Below are 19,033 nucleotides of genomic sequence, written 5' to 3'. Positions count from 1 at the left end.
ATGATGTATGTCAATTAAATATTTTTTATGTCTTACATTTGAATATTTCTATTCTTTTTTAATATTTTTATTTATTGTATACCGTCTTTTAACATAAATGTTTAAACTTTCAATTTAAGTGTTTAATAGTATAAACAATTCATTTACTAGGTAATATAAATTTTTGTTTCATTTGAATAACTATTTTGTTTCACTAAACAACTTTTGTTATTTCTTGACCATTGACTATATTGATATTTAAAAGGTTTTTCAAATCTTGAAAGTATCATACATTTGTTTTCTTTTGTGTGGTTTCATTTAATAGTCTCTCAAATTGTTTCTAACACAAACATTTGATAAGTTTTTAATATTTTTATTTGTTGTTTATTTTTATCATGTTAAATATTATTTTGATACCATTATTTTATATTTTCTAACTCATTATTATATTATAATTTTATTACTATAATTGTATAAATAAAGTTTATTTACTATAATATAAAAGTTAATGTAATTGTCATGAATTTTTTTTTTATCACCATCCATTGAAATTCAAAATATACAAGATCTATGTTAAAATTTTATTATTAATAGTTTAATCTTTGTTTTTTGCATAATTATGATCAAGTGATGTATTATAATTTTATTAGTATATAAAAAAGATATTTATTAAAATTGAAAAAATTGAAGTAAACATAACTGTAAAATACATTTTAATTGAATAACGAGATCAGTCTCTGTCCCCTAGTCTCCATAAGTCTAATTCAAATGTGAAATCTACATGAATTTATTAGTTAATTTTATTTTATTTTTGTTCTTAGAATAGTCGATTTGCAACTATGAGATTAGAACAACTGATATCACGTCTAAACTACATAATAATTATATTTAAATATTCCGTTGTCTTAAACAGAAAAGAAGGTCTTACAGAAGAAGAAGCAGTCAAGGATGTCACTGCAACCTCTTTTCTTCTTCCCTGACCGTATTGACTACTACCATTATACAACCTTGACTACTACCGATAAAGAAAACCATAAAACTTTGACTATTTTTATTCTTTTTTTATCTTAACTCTCATTATTTTTATTATTATATATATTTTAGTTTTTTTTTCTTTTGCTATAGTCACCGAACATATAATATAATATTTCATATGATATAATTAATGATGGAAAAGAATTAATAAATAAATATCTAATATAATAAACTAAATATTTATTATTATATCCTAAAAAGGACATGCTATTTAAATAAATAATATCTACTATTAAAATTTATGTTTTTTATATGTGATATGTTAATATTATATCATTAATATTATATTACATATATTAACCAATGTTATAATTAAGTATAATTGAATAATTAAATATAATTGAAAAATGATTTAGATGTGTATGATATTGAAATAAATATATAATAAGAATAATTTCAACTAAATAAATGATATCATAACATATGAGTAAATAAGAAAGTATGAATTGATATAGAGAAAATAAAAAAACATATTTGAAAATGAGATCTCATCTTCAAAATTGTTTATTCTATTTTTAATATAACTGAATAATTAAATATAATTGGTAAATAATTGTAAATAATTTAGAATGTAAGTATTGATATTTTGAAATAAATTCATATGAGTTATTAAAAAAAATGTATTTAAAGGCGTTATTATTTTGGTAAAAAGAAAATCAAGAAACTAAGAAATAGTAAATAACCAAAGCCAGGAAAAAAGTGGCAGCAAATGAAGTGCAAAAGAAAAGATTTGATTTCTTAAATAAAAAGGCATTGAACATGAATATAGTGGTGGAAAGAGTAGTTAGGAGAATAAAAAAAGGATGAGAGGGAAGGACCGTTGTGAAAGAAGAAAAGATGATGCAGTTAGGGTTGAAGGAATTGAAAAGGTGGCCAGTGAGTTTTGTTTCCCAAGAAAAGAAGAAAATGTGAAAAGCATAAGAAAATGAGAAAAGCATGTTTCCCAAATAAAGAGAAGCATGGTGAGAAGATTTTTGATAGATAGATGATCCAAAAATTCAATATTTGATAGAAAATATATGAGAGGTGGATACTCCACCATATCTAATATGTCTCCGAAAAAGTTGCATAGATTCTACCAAATTCAACATCTCATGTCAACCAAGGAGTATTGTCTTCTCCTTAGTTCAGGTCAAGTATAAGTATGTCCTTCAAAAGTTCAAATTTATTAAAATATACAAAATAAGATAACACCCAAAAAGAATTACACATGGCCTACACAAATTTTTCAGAAAATAAAATAAAATAAAACACTTCAAAATCTATAAAAAAAACAAAAGGAAACCAAGGGATTTGACCCTCTAGAAGAGAAACATATGGCTCTCTACAAGGTGAACATGGAACACTGACTGACGCGTAACTTTCTACAAATCGATTAGTGTTGCTCTTCTAAAATGAAACATGTCTCTCATCTCTATTTTGCTTTTTGTCTTCTCTACCCAGACTAAGCAATTCGGATCCAAACACGATTAATCATACACAACCCGAAATTATTATTTTAAATCTAAATCCGACCAATTAACAATTTGGATTAGTAAATTTTGGGTAATTTTGAATTAGATTAGTTTATTACGGGTGAACGACATTTTACCCGAATTGCTAACCAAAGAGAATAAAGCGTCTTCACCACATCAACACAACCCACACACCAAGCTCGTCAGCGTCGTTCTACAAACACAACCACCTTCTAGAGGTTACAAATCGTATAACATGCACGACGAAAATATTAGATCTATATTTCTATATTTATTAAAATTATGCATTAAGATATGTAGGAGACAAAAATTATGCAACACTCATTAATGAGTAGTATAAATTATCTTTTATTTTAGAACCACAATAAAATTAATATAATATTTTCTTATAATATTTTCTTTTATCTTTACATATTAATTTTAAAATATGGTATAATTGTCAAATTTTAATAAGTTAACACATGTAAATGACTTAAAAAATTTCCTTTCTTCTTTCATTCATAATACCAACCACAATAAAATTAATATAATATTTTCTTATAATATTTTCTTTTATCTTTACATGTTAACTCTAAAATATTGTATAATTGTCAAATTTTAATAAGTTAACACATGTAAATGACTTAAAAAATTCCTTTCTTCTTTTATTCATGATACCAAGGCCTGTTAGAAATTCAAGTATGAGTCTAAATCTCACATTAACTAGAAATGAGAAAGTAGATTACTATATAAGAATAAAGACCCATAAACTCATTACCTTAAGATTTTGGGTTGAGAGTGGTGTCAGTGTCTTATGTGGTTAGACTCAGGTCTCATTGGTGTTGTATCTCTCCAATGGTACTCTTCTGTAATCCTAACAAGGCCAAGGTCTTTATTTTTATAGAACTGAAACTCGTTACTAAGAATTGATTAATTCTTTTTTAATTAATTATTAATCTTATAAGAATTTAATCATACCCAATAATCAGTCGTGAATTGTTAGATGTCCAATATCAAAATTTAATAAATAACTTATTAATTTCTATAATAATCTCAACACTAAGAATGTTATATATTATTTCAAAAAAAAAATATTGTTGACAATTCAAAGTTAATATAACTATTAAAAATAATTTTCCTTTGAGCAAGTTTAATTGTCATATCTCTACTATATGTGTACATTTATATATGTATAATTTAAAAATGAGATCTTTCGATTTTTATCTTATAAAAACCACTATAAATATATTGATCCTATTTTCATCGATGTGTATACTCATCTATGCTAAACTTTTCACATCAGCAAATCCTCATTCCATGCAGATATGTCAAGAACTGTTTTTTTTTATTTCTTATGTGATCATTTGGAAAAAGATTAAACTTTTTTCATGACCCGATTTCTCACTTCGTTTATTATTTTTGTCCGATGAGTTCTATTCCGTAAGCTCACATGTTGAATTGGTAAGATGTACCTTCGTTTAGATGAAATAGGTAAAATTGTAACCTTTAGTTTTGAATTTGAAAAAAAAAGAGTGGTGAACTATAATGCCTACTTTGATATTTTAAGCACCAAATTATACAAAAGTTTGAATTTCAAATTAAAAAGGTAAAATACGGTAAAATATAAAACTGATTAAAATATTATTTAGAAAAATTGTTTAGAGATGAAAAAATCCTTACCAAAAATAATAACAATTAAATGTATATTCTTTTTATTTTTTTCAAAGAATAGAAATAGATTATCCAACCAATCTTATATATCAAAATTGTCGTGGGAGCTGATTAATCCACAAACTTCTTCCGTTCTCATATTTATAATTATGTCAAATTACACATAAATTTGGTCAAAATAAAAAAGAAGTATATGCATAGTAAAACATAAGAAAATAGCAGTGTTTATCAAAAAGATTAGGTTGAAAACCTAATCCACTGGACTATTTTTTCATGAAATCAACTGTTCTTCAAACAAGTATCATCCAACTTAATCTATCACTTAAGTGTATCAACATTCTTGGAGAGCTTCTGAAACAGAGCATTTATTTCTTCAGAACAAATCGGAAACTAACCTTCCAAAGTTGTCTGAAGAGGCAGAGAACTTTCAACTTCTTTGGGGGCGTCAGTGTTCCTCTCCGCAACAGCCTTGGACATACCAAACATCTGAAATCAACCAAAGGGAACACTATGTAGGTTAACAAAGAGGTGCACACAATTGTCAAGATAAGAAAGCTTAGGTTCAAATAAACACAAACCTTCTGAACTGTTTTCTTGAAGCAAGTTTTATGCTCATCCATAGAAGCATGAATAAACTCGTCAATGTGATCTTTCAAGTCCTCCATAAAACTGGCTTCTTCATTCTTCTTCTTTCGACATGAAGCAACATTTGCGGCTAATGCAGGTTTTCCGGTGTCCCCTTTTTTAGAATCCATAGGATACGTTTGACAACTGTAAAATTCAAATCATTCCAACAATCAATTTTATAAAATCCAATATTAGAATTCTTCAAATAAATTTACAGAAAAAAATACTTTTAAGATAATTAATTTCATCCCAATGTACGAAAATCAACTTTTACAAAAGAGAAGTGGAGTCAACGAAGCTAAGAACTAAAAAAACATAGAAAAAAAATAAGCTAAAAATGATTAGATTTGAGAAATTAATTCATTTCTCAGATTTTGATACAGAATCAAACCATTATTCTTGACACAGATGATTTTAAAAATAATTTCATTCAAACATACGTCAAGACTCAAATTATTCCAAGCAAAAATCAGTCGGCGTTATTAAAGACAGTAAAATAATCAAGTAACGAATTTAGTTCCCAAAACACTCTGCTACAATTGTTAACCTAATTGTTTATATGCATAGGTTCCAAGTAATCATTTTCAATACAAGAGACAGGGGAAATTACATTGACTATAATGTAAAACCTTAGCAACGCAATAGAGTCTCCAATATTTCTAAAAAAAAAATTGAAAAAACAAAGAAAAACAGAGCGAATGAATGAAAACGCTGACAAGTAGTGATGCTGAGGGAGAGAACCTTCTTGGCGGAGGGCAGGCTGTGAGGAAAGGGAGTGAAGGCGTTGTTGCTTGCAGAGAAGGAAATAATTTATAAGAGGAGAGAATAGGAAAAGATGAAAGAGTTGAAAACGGTGGGCTCAATGGTTCCAGAATGATCTAAAGTACGATAGAACGTTGTTTTTACGGTTAAATATTAAAATGCAATTTTGCATTTAAATTGTGTTTCCAAATACGTCTTTTTATTTTATATTACCTAAATAAAATATTTTCTTCTATTAAACTAAACCATTTTAGTGTTAACCGCGAAAACGGATATATATATATCCCATAAATTAATAATTTTATTTATATTTTAGGATAGACAAATTTTATCATTTCATCACTCCATTTTCTAAGTAAAAAATTTATATTCGTCATCATTTATTCTCATCTCATCACATTTTAGTCACATAATAGGTATATATCTGTGTTTATACCTTTTTTTTTATTGATTCAAGATTAAATTTTACAAAATAACACAAAAAAAAACGATATTATCATATATATATATATATATATATATATATATATATATATATATATATATATATATTCAATTTTTAAATATTTGTGAAAAAATTATATAAAATATTACACAATCCACACATATCTTGAAAACATTAATGAGATAAAGTTAAAATATATCTTTAAAAGTTATAAAAAGAAAATAAATATTTAAATTTTAAAATATTTCAAATATCTCTTTAGTTTTTTAAATATTGGTTTATACATTAATTAATAAAGATTACAATAAACTAATTAAATAAAATCACATAAAAAAGAATTAAGTTAATAATAATTTAAATTTAGACATAAATTTTCAACTTTTAAAATGTCATGATAATAACATTAAAATATTATATTATAATAAATAAAATGTATTTATATAATTATGGTGATAAAATTATATTTATGAATGAGTTAGAAAAAAATTATATAAAAAATAACTAAAAAAAGTAAAAATGATAAAATATGTATCCAATAAATAATTTGATAAATCATTGAGCAAAATTGCAGAAAGGATAAATATGAATAGTTTTATTAAGAATATGATAACACGTAGAACTAGTTGAATCGTTAAAACGTTAAGAGATAATGAAAATAATTTGAACCAAACAAAAAGTTCTACAAATAAAACAAAAGTTAATGGTCAAAAAAATTAAAAATATTTTATTTTTTAAAATTACCAAAAAAATAAAAGGTTTACACAATTAAACGTTTGAAATTAAGAAAGTTAAACATTTTCATGTGAAAACAAATGATAAATAAAATTCTAAAAAGAGTAAAAATAATATTCATTGTTTGAACACAATTATATAAATAGAAAATGTGTAATCAAGATTGTCATAATAGAAAATGTATATCAGAGAGGTGAGTGAATTTTTTAGAATTAGAATAAGTCAAATAATTAGAAGAGGAAAAGGAAACTTGTGTAGAAAAAAAAATTTAGAAAACTAAATACTAACAAATTAATATATATATATATATATATATATATATATAAAAGTTACCTGATAAATTATAAATATTTTAATAGTTTAAATTATAATATAATGAAAATGATATAAATATCAGGACAATTTATGGAAACATGAACAAAGCAAATAAATATATATTCATTTTAATCCCCGTGTCTAATTAAAAAATTAAATATTATCAATACCTAAATATATTTTTTATTCTTATAAAAAATATATGGAAAATGATTTTTTGACTACTAAATTTTGATAACTTTCTTATAACTTGATGTGTCATTTTTTAAGTGGTTTTTCATTTTTTCATTCTCAATATTCCAAAACCACTTAAAAGATGACATATCATGTTGTAAGAAAAAGTTATCAAAATTTAGTAGTCAAAATATCCAAAATATATTTAGGATCTTATAAACACCCAAATTTTGAGTCTTAAATTTTGATATATTATGCAAACACTCCTATAGAAGAGTTTTTTTTTTTTTTTTATCAACAAAGAATTAATAAATATAAATAGTAAAGTACTTATGGAGTGTTCTAACCCTTTAAAAAAACAAGACAACCCATTTCATAAGAGAGGCATGAGTATCTAAAATATGAACCATAAAAAACTATTAGAGGGTGAGCAAAACATGTATACATGCTCATAGCATATAGATTTGCCCATAAAACATATACACCTGCTCATAAAACATAGTCTATCCTAGATAAAAAAACAAAAAATAAAATAAAACAACATACATATCAAAAGGTAGCTAAATGATACACAAGGTACGAAGGTGACAATCGAATCTAAAGCCTATCACCATGTCCTGATTACCTTTCGAACAAGAGAAAGTGACCTTTTATAGTATTCAAAGATATACCCATGCATCACCCCTTAATGAGCCCCAACAAAATTGGATCACCTGTTATTCTTAAGAAGACAAAAGTTATCGAATCACAAAGATTTTAAGCACAAAGAAGGACATAAGTATATTATAAGAGAATTTAACATTACAATTTTGACGTTTTATCCAAACTCATGCAGTCACTTGAGCTGAACAAAAAATTTCCTCTAAACCTACCTTCCTTTGCTTAAAGATAACTTCATTCTGATGTTTCCAAACTTCTTCAACGATTACTAACTAGATATCTCTTCAAATCATATTTTGCTTTCTATAAAGATTAAAAGGGTGAAAATGTTGAAAGTTAATACTAGCTGGATTGTAATGCGGTGAACTTATTCCCAACTATCTCTCACACATATTTCACAACTTTTGATTTACACTGTATAAAGGTTTTATAAAACTCTCTGACTGAAATTTTGTAGTTTGTGAAACCTCTATGATGAAGATGTTACCATGTTTCTTGATTTTTTAAAATCACGAGTTTCTGTATCTAACAATAAGGATTATTATTGCTATAAAAATTAAAGATTAATGCGACGTGTTTTATTAATATAATAAATATATAATACATTATAATATATTCCAGATAACATAACTATAAATACTTTTCGTATGCAGTTCTCTTTTTTCTGAATTGCTTGACAGAAACCTTCGTAAAATATTTGTGTGAAAAACTAATTACTTAATGATTTATTTGGAGAAATACCCTTTTATTTGTAATAAATCACAGTATAATATGAATTGTTCAGGTAATACGTTATAATACGAATGATTTAATCTTTCTTGGGTATCACGTTTCAAGCAATAACAACATCTAAATAAAATTAGACTTGAGAGATAAAACATAGAACTTTTTTCTGCGATAAAATAATATTACAGACCTAAATAAGTCTGTTATACATGAGAAATATTTTTGAAAAAGAAAGAGATGATTGTACATGAATGTTAACCAATATTAAAGGACAAGTTGAATTTTTACTCTCTCAAAACTTAAACAAACACTGTTCACACGAACATCAAATTCTTACAAAAAGAAAAATATACCAAATAAACTCAAGAAAAACAAAAGTTAGAGAATAAGATCCTTGCAGTTTGATCTGATGAACTATAAAGAAGACGAGGATCCTTGGTGAGTTCGTGGCATGAGATCTTGAATTTTGTAAACTCTCTGTAACTTTGGTCTTGGAGGTTTAATCTGAACACTTATTTGTCCTGTTAGCAACGAGGGACAGTTATCAATCTCCCATATTGTTTCTATCAGATGTTGAATTTCTGGGTCCATCTCTGCATCTTCCCACGCTGCTTTTCTCTTCTTTGAACCATTCTCACCACTTTTTCTATCAACCCTAACTGCATCCTCTTTTCTTCTTCTTTCACATTTCATCCCTTCTTCACTCTTTCTACCATTACCATTCATCTTCTCCACTTTCTTTTCTCAACAACTCAATCCTTTCTTTTTTACACTTGTTTTTCTACCATTTTTACAACTCTCTACCCATTTATATATCACAAATGTTTAGAAGAGGATCATTTCACTCTTCAATATCTTCTTTCTTGATTTTCTTGTTTAATTATTAGAATATAATAATATCTTCTTTGATTTTGTAATCAAATAAGATTATCAATATCAGTATATTAATTAGGATACATATCTGAATTATTTATCAATTACATATTATATTTGATTTTTCAGATATATTAAAAAATCCTTAGCAAAATTCTAGACACTTACAGATATATTTGAAATGAGAAGGATATTGAAATGTAATGTGTATCTCTGAGTGACGTTTAACTCAAAATCCTTAGCAAAAGGATTGTTTTACAACTTTTGAAGTATTGTGATTTTTTTATGTTGATATTTCTTGATTAATTATCTTAATATTAAATTTTTAATATTTATAATTTTATAATATATTTTGAACTTCCTAGTAAAATTGTAAAATGCACTTTTTGGAAAAAACATTATGAAATTAGAAACACAACTTAGTTAAAGAGAATACAAATATTTAATTATCTTAATGTGGTGACAACCAATAAAAGGTACAAGACGTTTGATCTGATCTCTCACTACTAAAAACATTCACATTTCATATCACTTTTATTTTAATCTTTTTTTTAAGAAATACTTATAAATTTTGTTATGAAAAAATATTTGTAGGAAATTACAGTCAATTTTTTTTTGTAAAATATTTTGTATAAAACATTTTTTACAACAAATTTTGTACTAAATAATTACTTACGAATAAATTACATGTCAATTAAGATTCTTAAAAAAAGACAAAAAAAAATCTTTTCTAACAAATTTTTTCAACAAATTACAAGAAAATTTTCATATAATATGAAAATTTTTAGTATTACGTGATTGTGTTCGTCCAACTCATCTAAAACATTAACAAGTGAGTTATTATTCCAAATAGACATTTATTTATTTTTTAAGTTAATTCTTCACTTTATGGTTCTTATTATTTAGTTATTAATATTATTATTTTTTAAATAAATTCACAGATTGCTTCAACAACAATGTGACGGGATTCTGTGGATGTCATCGATAATTTTCCTCTCTTGAAGATATTTTTAATTTCACATGGAATGAATTCTTTTTTTCAAATGACCCTGTTGATTTTTCGGAATCTTCTAAGAGAAAAAAATGAGCTAAATCCGTGGATACAGCCCTTATATTTTTTTATCTTAAGGATCATAGACTAATTCTAATGAATGCAATTCTAATTAATCGAACGTATTTCAATGAGTATTAACATGCATGAAACATGTTTAGAACTGTCAAAATACTTAGAATTCTCAAATTCATTGTTGAAACCAAGATTTAGCAGCAAATACATTAAACCAGTACACTAGGTTTTTAACAGTAAATGTGATTATGCATAAAATTGGTTCAGATGATATGAACATCTAAGCAAGTCTAAAAGAATGCGTGGAAGAACCATGAATATGTTGGTGAGTGGATGAAGATGATAAAAAAACGTGAATTGCCATTTGTTGTGTGTGAAGGTTTGTGATATGTACTTTACACAACATCGAGACTAGCTTACCAATCAACACTGAGAATGATTTCGACTCCTAAGTCCTTTATGTACACTACCCGTCAATGCAAAAGGCGGAGGAACTTATTTGTTTCTTTCCTCTTCATAACCAAGGAAAATGTTGCAGAAACCATTCCTATTTTAATCAAACATACAAGTAATATCATGATATAAATCAGAAAATAAAATGTAGTTTAAACTATATAAAAATAAGAGAAATGATATTTTAACAAATAAAAGTTTGACAAACTTGACAAAGTCCACGTGGCTTAAATTTTTATTTTTTTTTAAATATTCCTTCATGTTATCTATGCCAAAGTCATGAACTCCATTTTTCACTATTTATCTTCTCCATAACCCTGCATTACATTTTCCCTTTTTTGTACTCAAGAAAGAATCTAAATTAGAAGTACCACAAATACTCTACTTTTCAACTTTCCCTTTGAATTCGACCCCATCTTCCTTTCCTCACCACAAACTGTCTCTGCAACACTCTTACAATTCTTTCTCGATCCCTCGTCACTCTTCCTAACACCAAACACAAATTCCACACCACCACTCCTAATTCCCCCCATCAAATCTCCACCACACATTCAAAGGCGCAAAAGTGTTCTTGCTTCACTTCTCATCCTTTTTTATTTTGTTCTGTTTGGTTCAAAGTTCATTTCTCTCACTTTCTTCCCCATAAGTTTTGTTCTCTTTGGCTTCTCTTGTGTTTTGCATATGTTTCAGTTAGGGTTTATTGGATGGTTTTGTAGACGGCGTAAACTCGAACGACGGTGGGCTTTCGTTTATTGTGCGGGCTTTCATAGACATAAACATCCATGTATACACATTTGTAATTATTGATAGGATATATGATTTTATTATGGAACGTTCACTTATTAGCAATGCAGGATGAACTCGAAGCAATTAGAGAACACTTTTATGTTTGTGGATTTTGTATGCACAACGAATTTGTGTTTCATTAGTGTGATGTTGATATTGTTATTAGGCATTGATGAATTTGTATATTTACACTCTTTTGCAATGGTACAAATGTTAAATGTATATATAGAGGTTTTTTCAGTTAGATTGTGTGATTAGATATGTGTATAGACTTTATGGATAAATGTTATGTTTAATTGTATTTGTAGGAAGTTATATATTATATATATGAAAAAAAGTTGCACTACGTTTGCCACGTAAATAGTTTTTGTTTGGTGTCTAATACTTTAAGACTGCTTTATTAATTGGTCCAGCCCCTAGTTTGATTCATTTTATTGATTTTGTCTACAATATTTGTTTTAGTGATGTTGTTGTATTCCATGTCTAATTGGTTTCTGGTCTTGGTTTCTAATTTGGTGATTTAGTGTCATGTCTATTGTTGTATGCCATGTTTGTTTCTGTTTTTGAAAATATTTTGTACTATTTTTTCCATATGATTTGTGATTCACAGCATGGGGAAACTCACAACACTCTCAATTCTTATAGTTGAACATGGACATGTGACTCATGCCAAATGCAGTTTGAAATAGTGGGGCATCTTAATTTGGTTTAAGTGGTGTGCCAAATCATGAATTGTGTTTGCCACTTAACGAGAAGGTATGTGGTACTTAAAGATTAAAAAAAATTATACTCTTTTTTCCAAACCATTATTGATGTTCAGACTCAATCTTCCATGAATATGGTATCTTTGTAATTCATAACTAATTTTAGATGTCCCCAAAAGACGAGAAAATTTTATATGTCAAAGAAGTAACTCATCGTGGTGACATTTACAGGTTCCAAATGTGCAATGTAGTGGTTTTGCATGAAGAGGATGTACCCATACAACCAAACTTGTAAGTGGAGGAACTATGTATTATATGATTTCCAGTAGTATGATGTTGTGATGTTATCTTGAAATGGTTATCCTATGTTGGCATATATGATTGTGGGGTTATGGTCATGAAGTATATCCAAATGTGGGATGATAATCACATATATAATGGCAAAAGCATCCATGTATACACATTTGTAATTAGATTGACAATTATGTTTAATTTGAGGGTTTTATTTTTTTTCACTATATTGGACGTCCTAATGACTTCACCTAGTAACACTTCATAAACACCTACAAGAAATAAGGAACAATGCATTTGTGATTGGATTATGGACGAAGATAATCTCCACAAAGACTTTGTACTCAAGCATTTTACTTTTAATAGTCCTAGCCAATGATGCAAATAGTTTGTAGTCTCTGATAGTCTTGTGTTTTGGTAAAATGTTTATGTTTAATGCAACACAAGTTTTTCTTTGTTTATTGTAGTCGCTAATACATAATTGAGGATGATATTTGATATGGTTATTGCAATTGGATATTGTTGTTTATGAATTTATGGGAAAATATTCACTTTTGCGAAGTACTTAAATTGAATATAGTGTTCTACATTATTTATATTTGACAAAGTAAATACAAAATGTCACCCACCAACAATACATAATGAATATGAATATGTTTGACACTTAATTATTGGGTTTGTCACTTAATTACATTCTGTTTGGCATATAATTATTGAAAAGATTTTACAGTGTTTTTTACACATCATGTTAAAATAAAATAACAGGGAAACCCACACCCCACAACCTTTCCTGAATTTCACCATGCAGTTGTCATCCACCCCAAACACAGATTGAAATAGATAATGAAATTGAATGTTTGAACTATTGTTCAAAAAGTCTGACTATTTTTGCCACTTAAATACATTATGTTTGGTACGTAATTATTGGAAAGATTTTAGAGTATTTTTGGCAAATCATGTTAATTTCAAATCATGGAGAAACCCACACCCCCACAACCTTTCTTGAATTCCACATACATATATCAGCCACCCCAAACACAGACTGAAATAAATAGTGAAATTGAATATGTTTGACCTGTTGTGCAAAAAGTCTGATAGCATTGCACTTAAATACATTTTATTTGGTATATAATTATTGGAAAGACTTTAGTGTTTTTTTGCACATCATGTTAATATCAAATCATGGGGAAACCCACACACCACAACCTTTCTTGAATTCCACATGCAGCTATCACTCACCCCAAATACGTTTTCAACTATATTGTCAATCGGAATTAGTTTAATGTGCTATGTAAAAACTATTACAACGTTTGTCACTTAAGTACATTGTGTTTTTGACATATAGGTATTACAAATATAAATTCCTGGATAAAGGTATGCCACTGTAACATGACGGAAATAAACTTTGAACAAAAAGAACAAAGAAAAAAAAAGATGAGAAGGGAAACAAGTACAACTTTGTGTTTATGAATGTGTGGTGGAGTCCGTTAGGGATTTGAAGGGGAAATTGTGAGTGATGGTGTGGAATTTGTGTTTGGTGTTAGGAAGAGTGACGAGGGATCGAGAAAGAACGGTAAGAATGTTGCGGAGACAGTTTTTGGTGAGGGAAGGAAGGTGGGGTCGAATTCAGAAGGAAAGTTGAAAAGTAGGGTGTTTGGTTTTGGTGCTTCTAGAAATAATTTGGATTCTGGCTTGAGTACAGGAAAAGGGAAATGTAATGCGGAGTTGGGGAATTCGAGTGCGACGAAGGAGTGTAAATATGAATGCACGGTGGAGAAGATGAATGGTGTGAAATGAGATTCATGACTTGACATAAATAACATTGAAGAATATTTAAAAATAAATAAATATAAGCCACTTGAACTTTCTCAAGTTTGTAAAAGTTTTGTTTGTTAAAACATCATGGCAAAGTACAGGCCACAAAAATTACCAATGTTGTTCTTTTACAGTGTCGCTTTTCATGAGACTCTTAATTATGGTGGCACTGATATCTCGACCACATATTCATCTCACAATTGATGGGACATTACAATCAAGGTTCACCTCTCTTTCCGTGGGTACTCAATCTAAGGATCAAATTCATCTCCTTCACTTCAAATTTTATGGTTTTATTATGAGTGAATAGAATTATCCCACCTTTAAAAAATATTAGAAAAAATATATATTAAAAGTTAAATATTAAATCTTTAAATCAATATATGTTGCTTGCTTAATATGGTCAGCCACAGGTCAACTTTAATAACATTTGAATGAAGCATATTTTATTCTTTTGGCAAATCAGTATGTATTGATCATTACATACCAATTTTTCAGAGGGAATGACAGAGAATAAAAGATACTCCATTAAGTTGATCATTGTAGTTGACTAGTGAAAGATCTTATCATACAAGCAACACCCCGACTAAAGTGTTAGTGAAGTGGTAACATTTATATTGATTTAAAGTTTTAGTATTTAACTTCTTTTTCTAATATTTTTTTAGGTGGGATAAAGCTTCTTAGCCTTTCCTATTTAAGGATAAAACCATAAAATTTAAAGTGAAGGAGTCTTGACGACTTCAAAATCAAATTCATGTAAACTCGTGATGACTTTTGTGTAAATAGATAAAAGATGAAGTTATCCAGACTGATGATGACTTCTTTGTAAAAATTTTGAACTAAAGTTGTCAAGATACGTGATGACTTCCAATTGTGTTCAAGAAATAGGAAACCCTCATCGTTTATGACAATTTTACCTGAATGGAAGCCACTAGGATCGATGACGACTTCCCTTACACAAAAGTTACCGTGAATCATGACGACTTCGGTTCTAGACTTCTTTTTTGTTGGTGTGTTCTTGTGGCATGAAAACTAGTTTTGTTCATTTAATAAAGATGACGTGTAATTCATAATTTAAGATATTTATAGTAGTACATAATGAAGATGAAGTTCCCATACAATGACCACACAGAGACAATCTCGAAGGAAAAGTTGATAGAAATTGGCAAACCTATCATGAATGGTGGATTACAATGAAAATAACCGACACAATTTTGTCATTAAAAGAAAGGCCATTTCTGTAATAGTACACTATACATGCAACGGTACATCGAGCACACCATGCACTATATATCACCTTCAATGTAATCTTCCAATGACAAGGTCAGCTTAGTTTAAGATCATTATTTTTCATCAACCATCTTCATTTATCTTAATTAAATTACTATCATACCGCACAGGAGCCTTCTCAAGCCCATTCACAACCCTACCCTCACCATGTTAAGTTTTCTTCAGATTTTCTTCATCATCTATATCAATCTTTTGGTCAATCTTTTATGGACCAAAGTCAAATGTTCAAATTTGTGAACCTTCAACCTAACATCTCATCCCACACCCCCTTCCAATAAGTCCCTTCCAATTTTTTCCTTCTCAGTCAACCTGTGTTGCAAGTCCATCACAAATGTTTGTCACTTGAAGAGTGACACCACCATCTGCGCACAATCCTGGATCTTCATCAATGTCTCTTTATCCCCCAAGAATTCCTTTTCAAGAATCACAAAAATGTTGTTTATTTTCCTCTAACTGAACAGAGTGATGAAGATAACGAACCCTCCAACAATAACAAAGACAACCTAGGAAACCAAGAAGAAGACCAACATATGGCACTAGAGGTCATAGATAAATGTGTTTCAAGTATTATGTAATGTAAACTTTTGTGTATCTCATCAATACAAACTTATTTTTTTCAATCTCACTACTATCTTTCATTTATTTTTATTTTTTATTTCACCAACACATTAAATCTTTCTCATTATAAATTATGTTAATTATACTTCATCTTTGAAGGAACAAATAAAAAATTTGAACTAAAGTCACCAAGATGTGTGGTAACTTCTAATTGTGTTCGAGAAATAGGAAAACATCATGATTCAAGACGACTTTACCTGAACGAAAGTTGCTAGGAGTGGGGACGACTTTCCTTGCATAGATGTCGTCAAGAGTCATGACAATTTCTGTTTTGGACTTTTTTTAATTAGTGTGTTGTTATAGTGAGGTTTGTGGATGATTTGTTCCTCGAAAAATGAAGTGTATAATTAACATAATTTATAATGTGTTGGTAAAATAAAAAATTTAAATAAATGAATGGAAGTAGTAAGATTCAAATAAATAAGATTGTGTTGATGACGAGAGACAAAAGTTTATATTGTATAATAGTTGAAATACATTTATCTATGACCTTCAGTATCACATGTAAGTCTTTTTCTTGGTCTCTTAGTCATCTTTGTGGTTGTTGTTTGAAGGCTTTGTTATCCTCGTCACTCTGTTCAGTTTGAGGAAAGTGAACAACATTGTGATCCTTGAAAAAGTATTCTTGAGAGATAAAAAGACACTAATGAAAATTGAGGATTGTGATGGTGGTGTCATGCTTAAGGGGCAAACATATCTGAGGGACCCACAATAAAGGTTGAGTGAGAAGGAAAAAATGCACAATGAGGAAGGGGGTGTGGGATATAGGATGTTAGGTTGAGGTTGCACAAATTCGAACATTTGACTATGATCCATAGAAGACTGGCCAAAAGATTGATAGGGATGATAAAGAAGATCTGAAGAAAATCTAAGATAATGAGGGTAGGGCCGTGAAGGAGGTTGAGGAGGCTCTTGTGCAATACTCTAACCTAAATAGTGGCTTAATTAAGATTAGCGAAGATGGTTGATAATGAATTAAAACTAGTTGACCTCGTCGTCAAAAAATTGTAGAGAAGGTGGTATATAATAAATAGTGTATATAATGTACAGAGGATGTATGATGTACTATCAATCAAATGGTAATTTCCGGTGAATAAAGTTTCTTGAATGAAAAGATTGTGTCATTTCACATTGCAATCTACCATTCTTAATAGACTCGCAAAAGAAGTCCTCACCGGTCTCGACACTTATTTGTTTTTTTTTTTATTTACACATAAATCATCATGAACTGGTATTTCTTTTTTTCGTTCCATTTACGAAATAACGGGTCAAATAATCTGTCTCATGTACGTAAATCTACCATATATGTATGCTTCATATTCGTAGTAACATATACCATTTATTTATTCAGAACAAACGATAAACTAACCTTGCAAAGCTGTCTGAAGAGGCAGAGAACTCTCAACTTCTTTGGCAACGTTAGTGTTCCTCTCTGCAACAGCCTTGGACAAACCAAACCTCTGAAATAAACCAAAAGCGCACACTATGTAGGTTATAACAAGGAGGTGCACACAATTGTCGAGATAAGAAAGCTTAGGTTCAAATAAACACAAACCTTCTGAACTGTTTTCTTGAAGCAAGTTTTATGCTCATCCATAGAAGCACGAATAAACTCATCAATTAAAAAAGACACCAAAATGATCCACGTTCCTCATCATCGGCGCTTACCTCACAAAGACAACCACAGAACCACCAACTAACCACCATGGGCACCACCGCAAGCCACCAACTGCACCACTTCAGGGAGAGCTCGAGGGAACGCGAAACTCCCAGCGGCACCAAGGACACCACCACAACTAACAACATAAATAAACCACTCAACGATACATCCAAAGCTTCATCTACTTGTCTGCGTACACAGTCCACAATGGCAGGGAATCCGAATCTTTACTGTGCACGGAAAGGAATCGAATCTCTGCGTGCCATGCACAGTGAAACCTGACTAGCTGAGTGTCACGTTGCGTTGTTGTTGCTTGCAGAGAAAGAATGAAAGGCAATAATTTTATAATAGGACAAAACTGTGGGCTCTGGGGATCTAGAATCATCTAAACTGCTACAAAACATTGTTTTTACGAAAAACAATTAAATTAAAATGCAATTTTGTATTTAAGTTTTTTTTTTTCAAAATATATCTTTTTCTTTTAAACCCCCTCAAGAAATTTTTCTCATCTATGCCACCAAATCATTTTATTATTCATTAGCGAAAAAACACACACACACACATATATATATATATATATATATATATATATATATATATATTTCCATTTTTATTACATTGAAATAATATAGTTTTATTATTAGTATTATTTTTAAATTTTCTTACTTTTAAGAGTAATTAATTAGAAAAATAAAAATAATATATATAATTTTGTAAGAATTGCATTAGAAAAAATATATATGTAGCTCTTATTTTTATTTAATTATTTTTAAATTAATAAAAATTATTCAATTATTTATTTTGTTAACTAAATATTCATGTAATGATATAGGTAATAAGGGATTTAGTTTTATAGAATCCAATTATAGCATTCATTAGTCCATTCCCCTCGTAGAA

General features: G+C 28.6%; 2 protein-coding genes and 1 long non-coding RNA gene across 6 annotated transcripts; 1 reads left to right on the top strand and 2 right to left on the bottom strand.

Moving 5' to 3' along the window:
- Nucleotides 1-2,161: 2,161 nt before the first annotated feature.
- On the bottom strand, nucleotides 2,162-5,661 carry LOC114190615. Of its 4 annotated transcripts, none has more exons than XR_003605833.1 (5): nucleotides 5,508-5,661; nucleotides 4,718-4,910; nucleotides 4,535-4,625; nucleotides 3,247-3,342; nucleotides 2,162-2,682 (listed from the first exon to the last, which is right to left on the bottom strand). XR_003605833.1 is itself a non-coding variant. In XM_028079571.1 (5 exons), the coding sequence occupies exons 2-4, from the start codon at nucleotides 4,892-4,894 to the stop codon at nucleotides 3,273-3,275; spliced, it is 330 nt and encodes a 109-aa protein (XP_027935372.1). In that variant the 5' UTR covers nucleotides 4,895-4,910; nucleotides 5,508-5,661; the 3' UTR covers nucleotides 2,162-2,682; nucleotides 3,247-3,272. The 4 variants fall into 4 exon arrangements, 3 of the variants coding, with proteins under 3 accessions (XP_027935372.1, XP_027935373.1, XP_027935374.1); XM_028079571.1 differs by having other exon boundaries at nucleotides 3,247-3,334; XM_028079572.1 differs by having other exon boundaries at nucleotides 3,247-3,334; nucleotides 5,483-5,643.
- Nucleotides 5,662-10,853: 5,192 nt separating this feature from the next.
- Nucleotides 10,854-18,402, bottom strand: LOC114190119. The gene is made up of 5 exons (XM_028078888.1): nucleotides 18,368-18,402; nucleotides 18,178-18,272; nucleotides 18,032-18,126; nucleotides 17,846-17,936; nucleotides 10,854-11,066 (listed from the first exon to the last, which is right to left on the bottom strand). Exons 1-5 carry the CDS (start codon nucleotides 18,400-18,402, stop codon nucleotides 10,993-10,995), a joined length of 390 nt encoding a protein of 129 aa, XP_027934689.1. The 3' UTR covers nucleotides 10,854-10,992.
- LOC114191956 lies at nucleotides 11,252-13,692 on the top strand. Its single transcript, XR_003606042.1, has 3 exons — nucleotides 11,252-11,756; nucleotides 12,404-12,514; nucleotides 12,694-13,692. It is a non-coding gene; the product is annotated as an uncharacterized LOC114191956 (long non-coding RNA).
- Nucleotides 18,403-19,033: the final 631 nt, after the last annotated feature.

This window comes from Vigna unguiculata, chromosome 7 (genome assembly GCF_004118075.2).
Source record: "Vigna unguiculata cultivar IT97K-499-35 chromosome 7, ASM411807v1, whole genome shotgun sequence".
Classification (NCBI taxonomy): Eukaryota; Viridiplantae; Streptophyta; class Magnoliopsida; order Fabales; family Fabaceae; genus Vigna; species Vigna unguiculata.
Note: the sequence above shows the minus strand (reverse complement) of the source record. Positions and strands in the feature narration are given on the sequence as shown.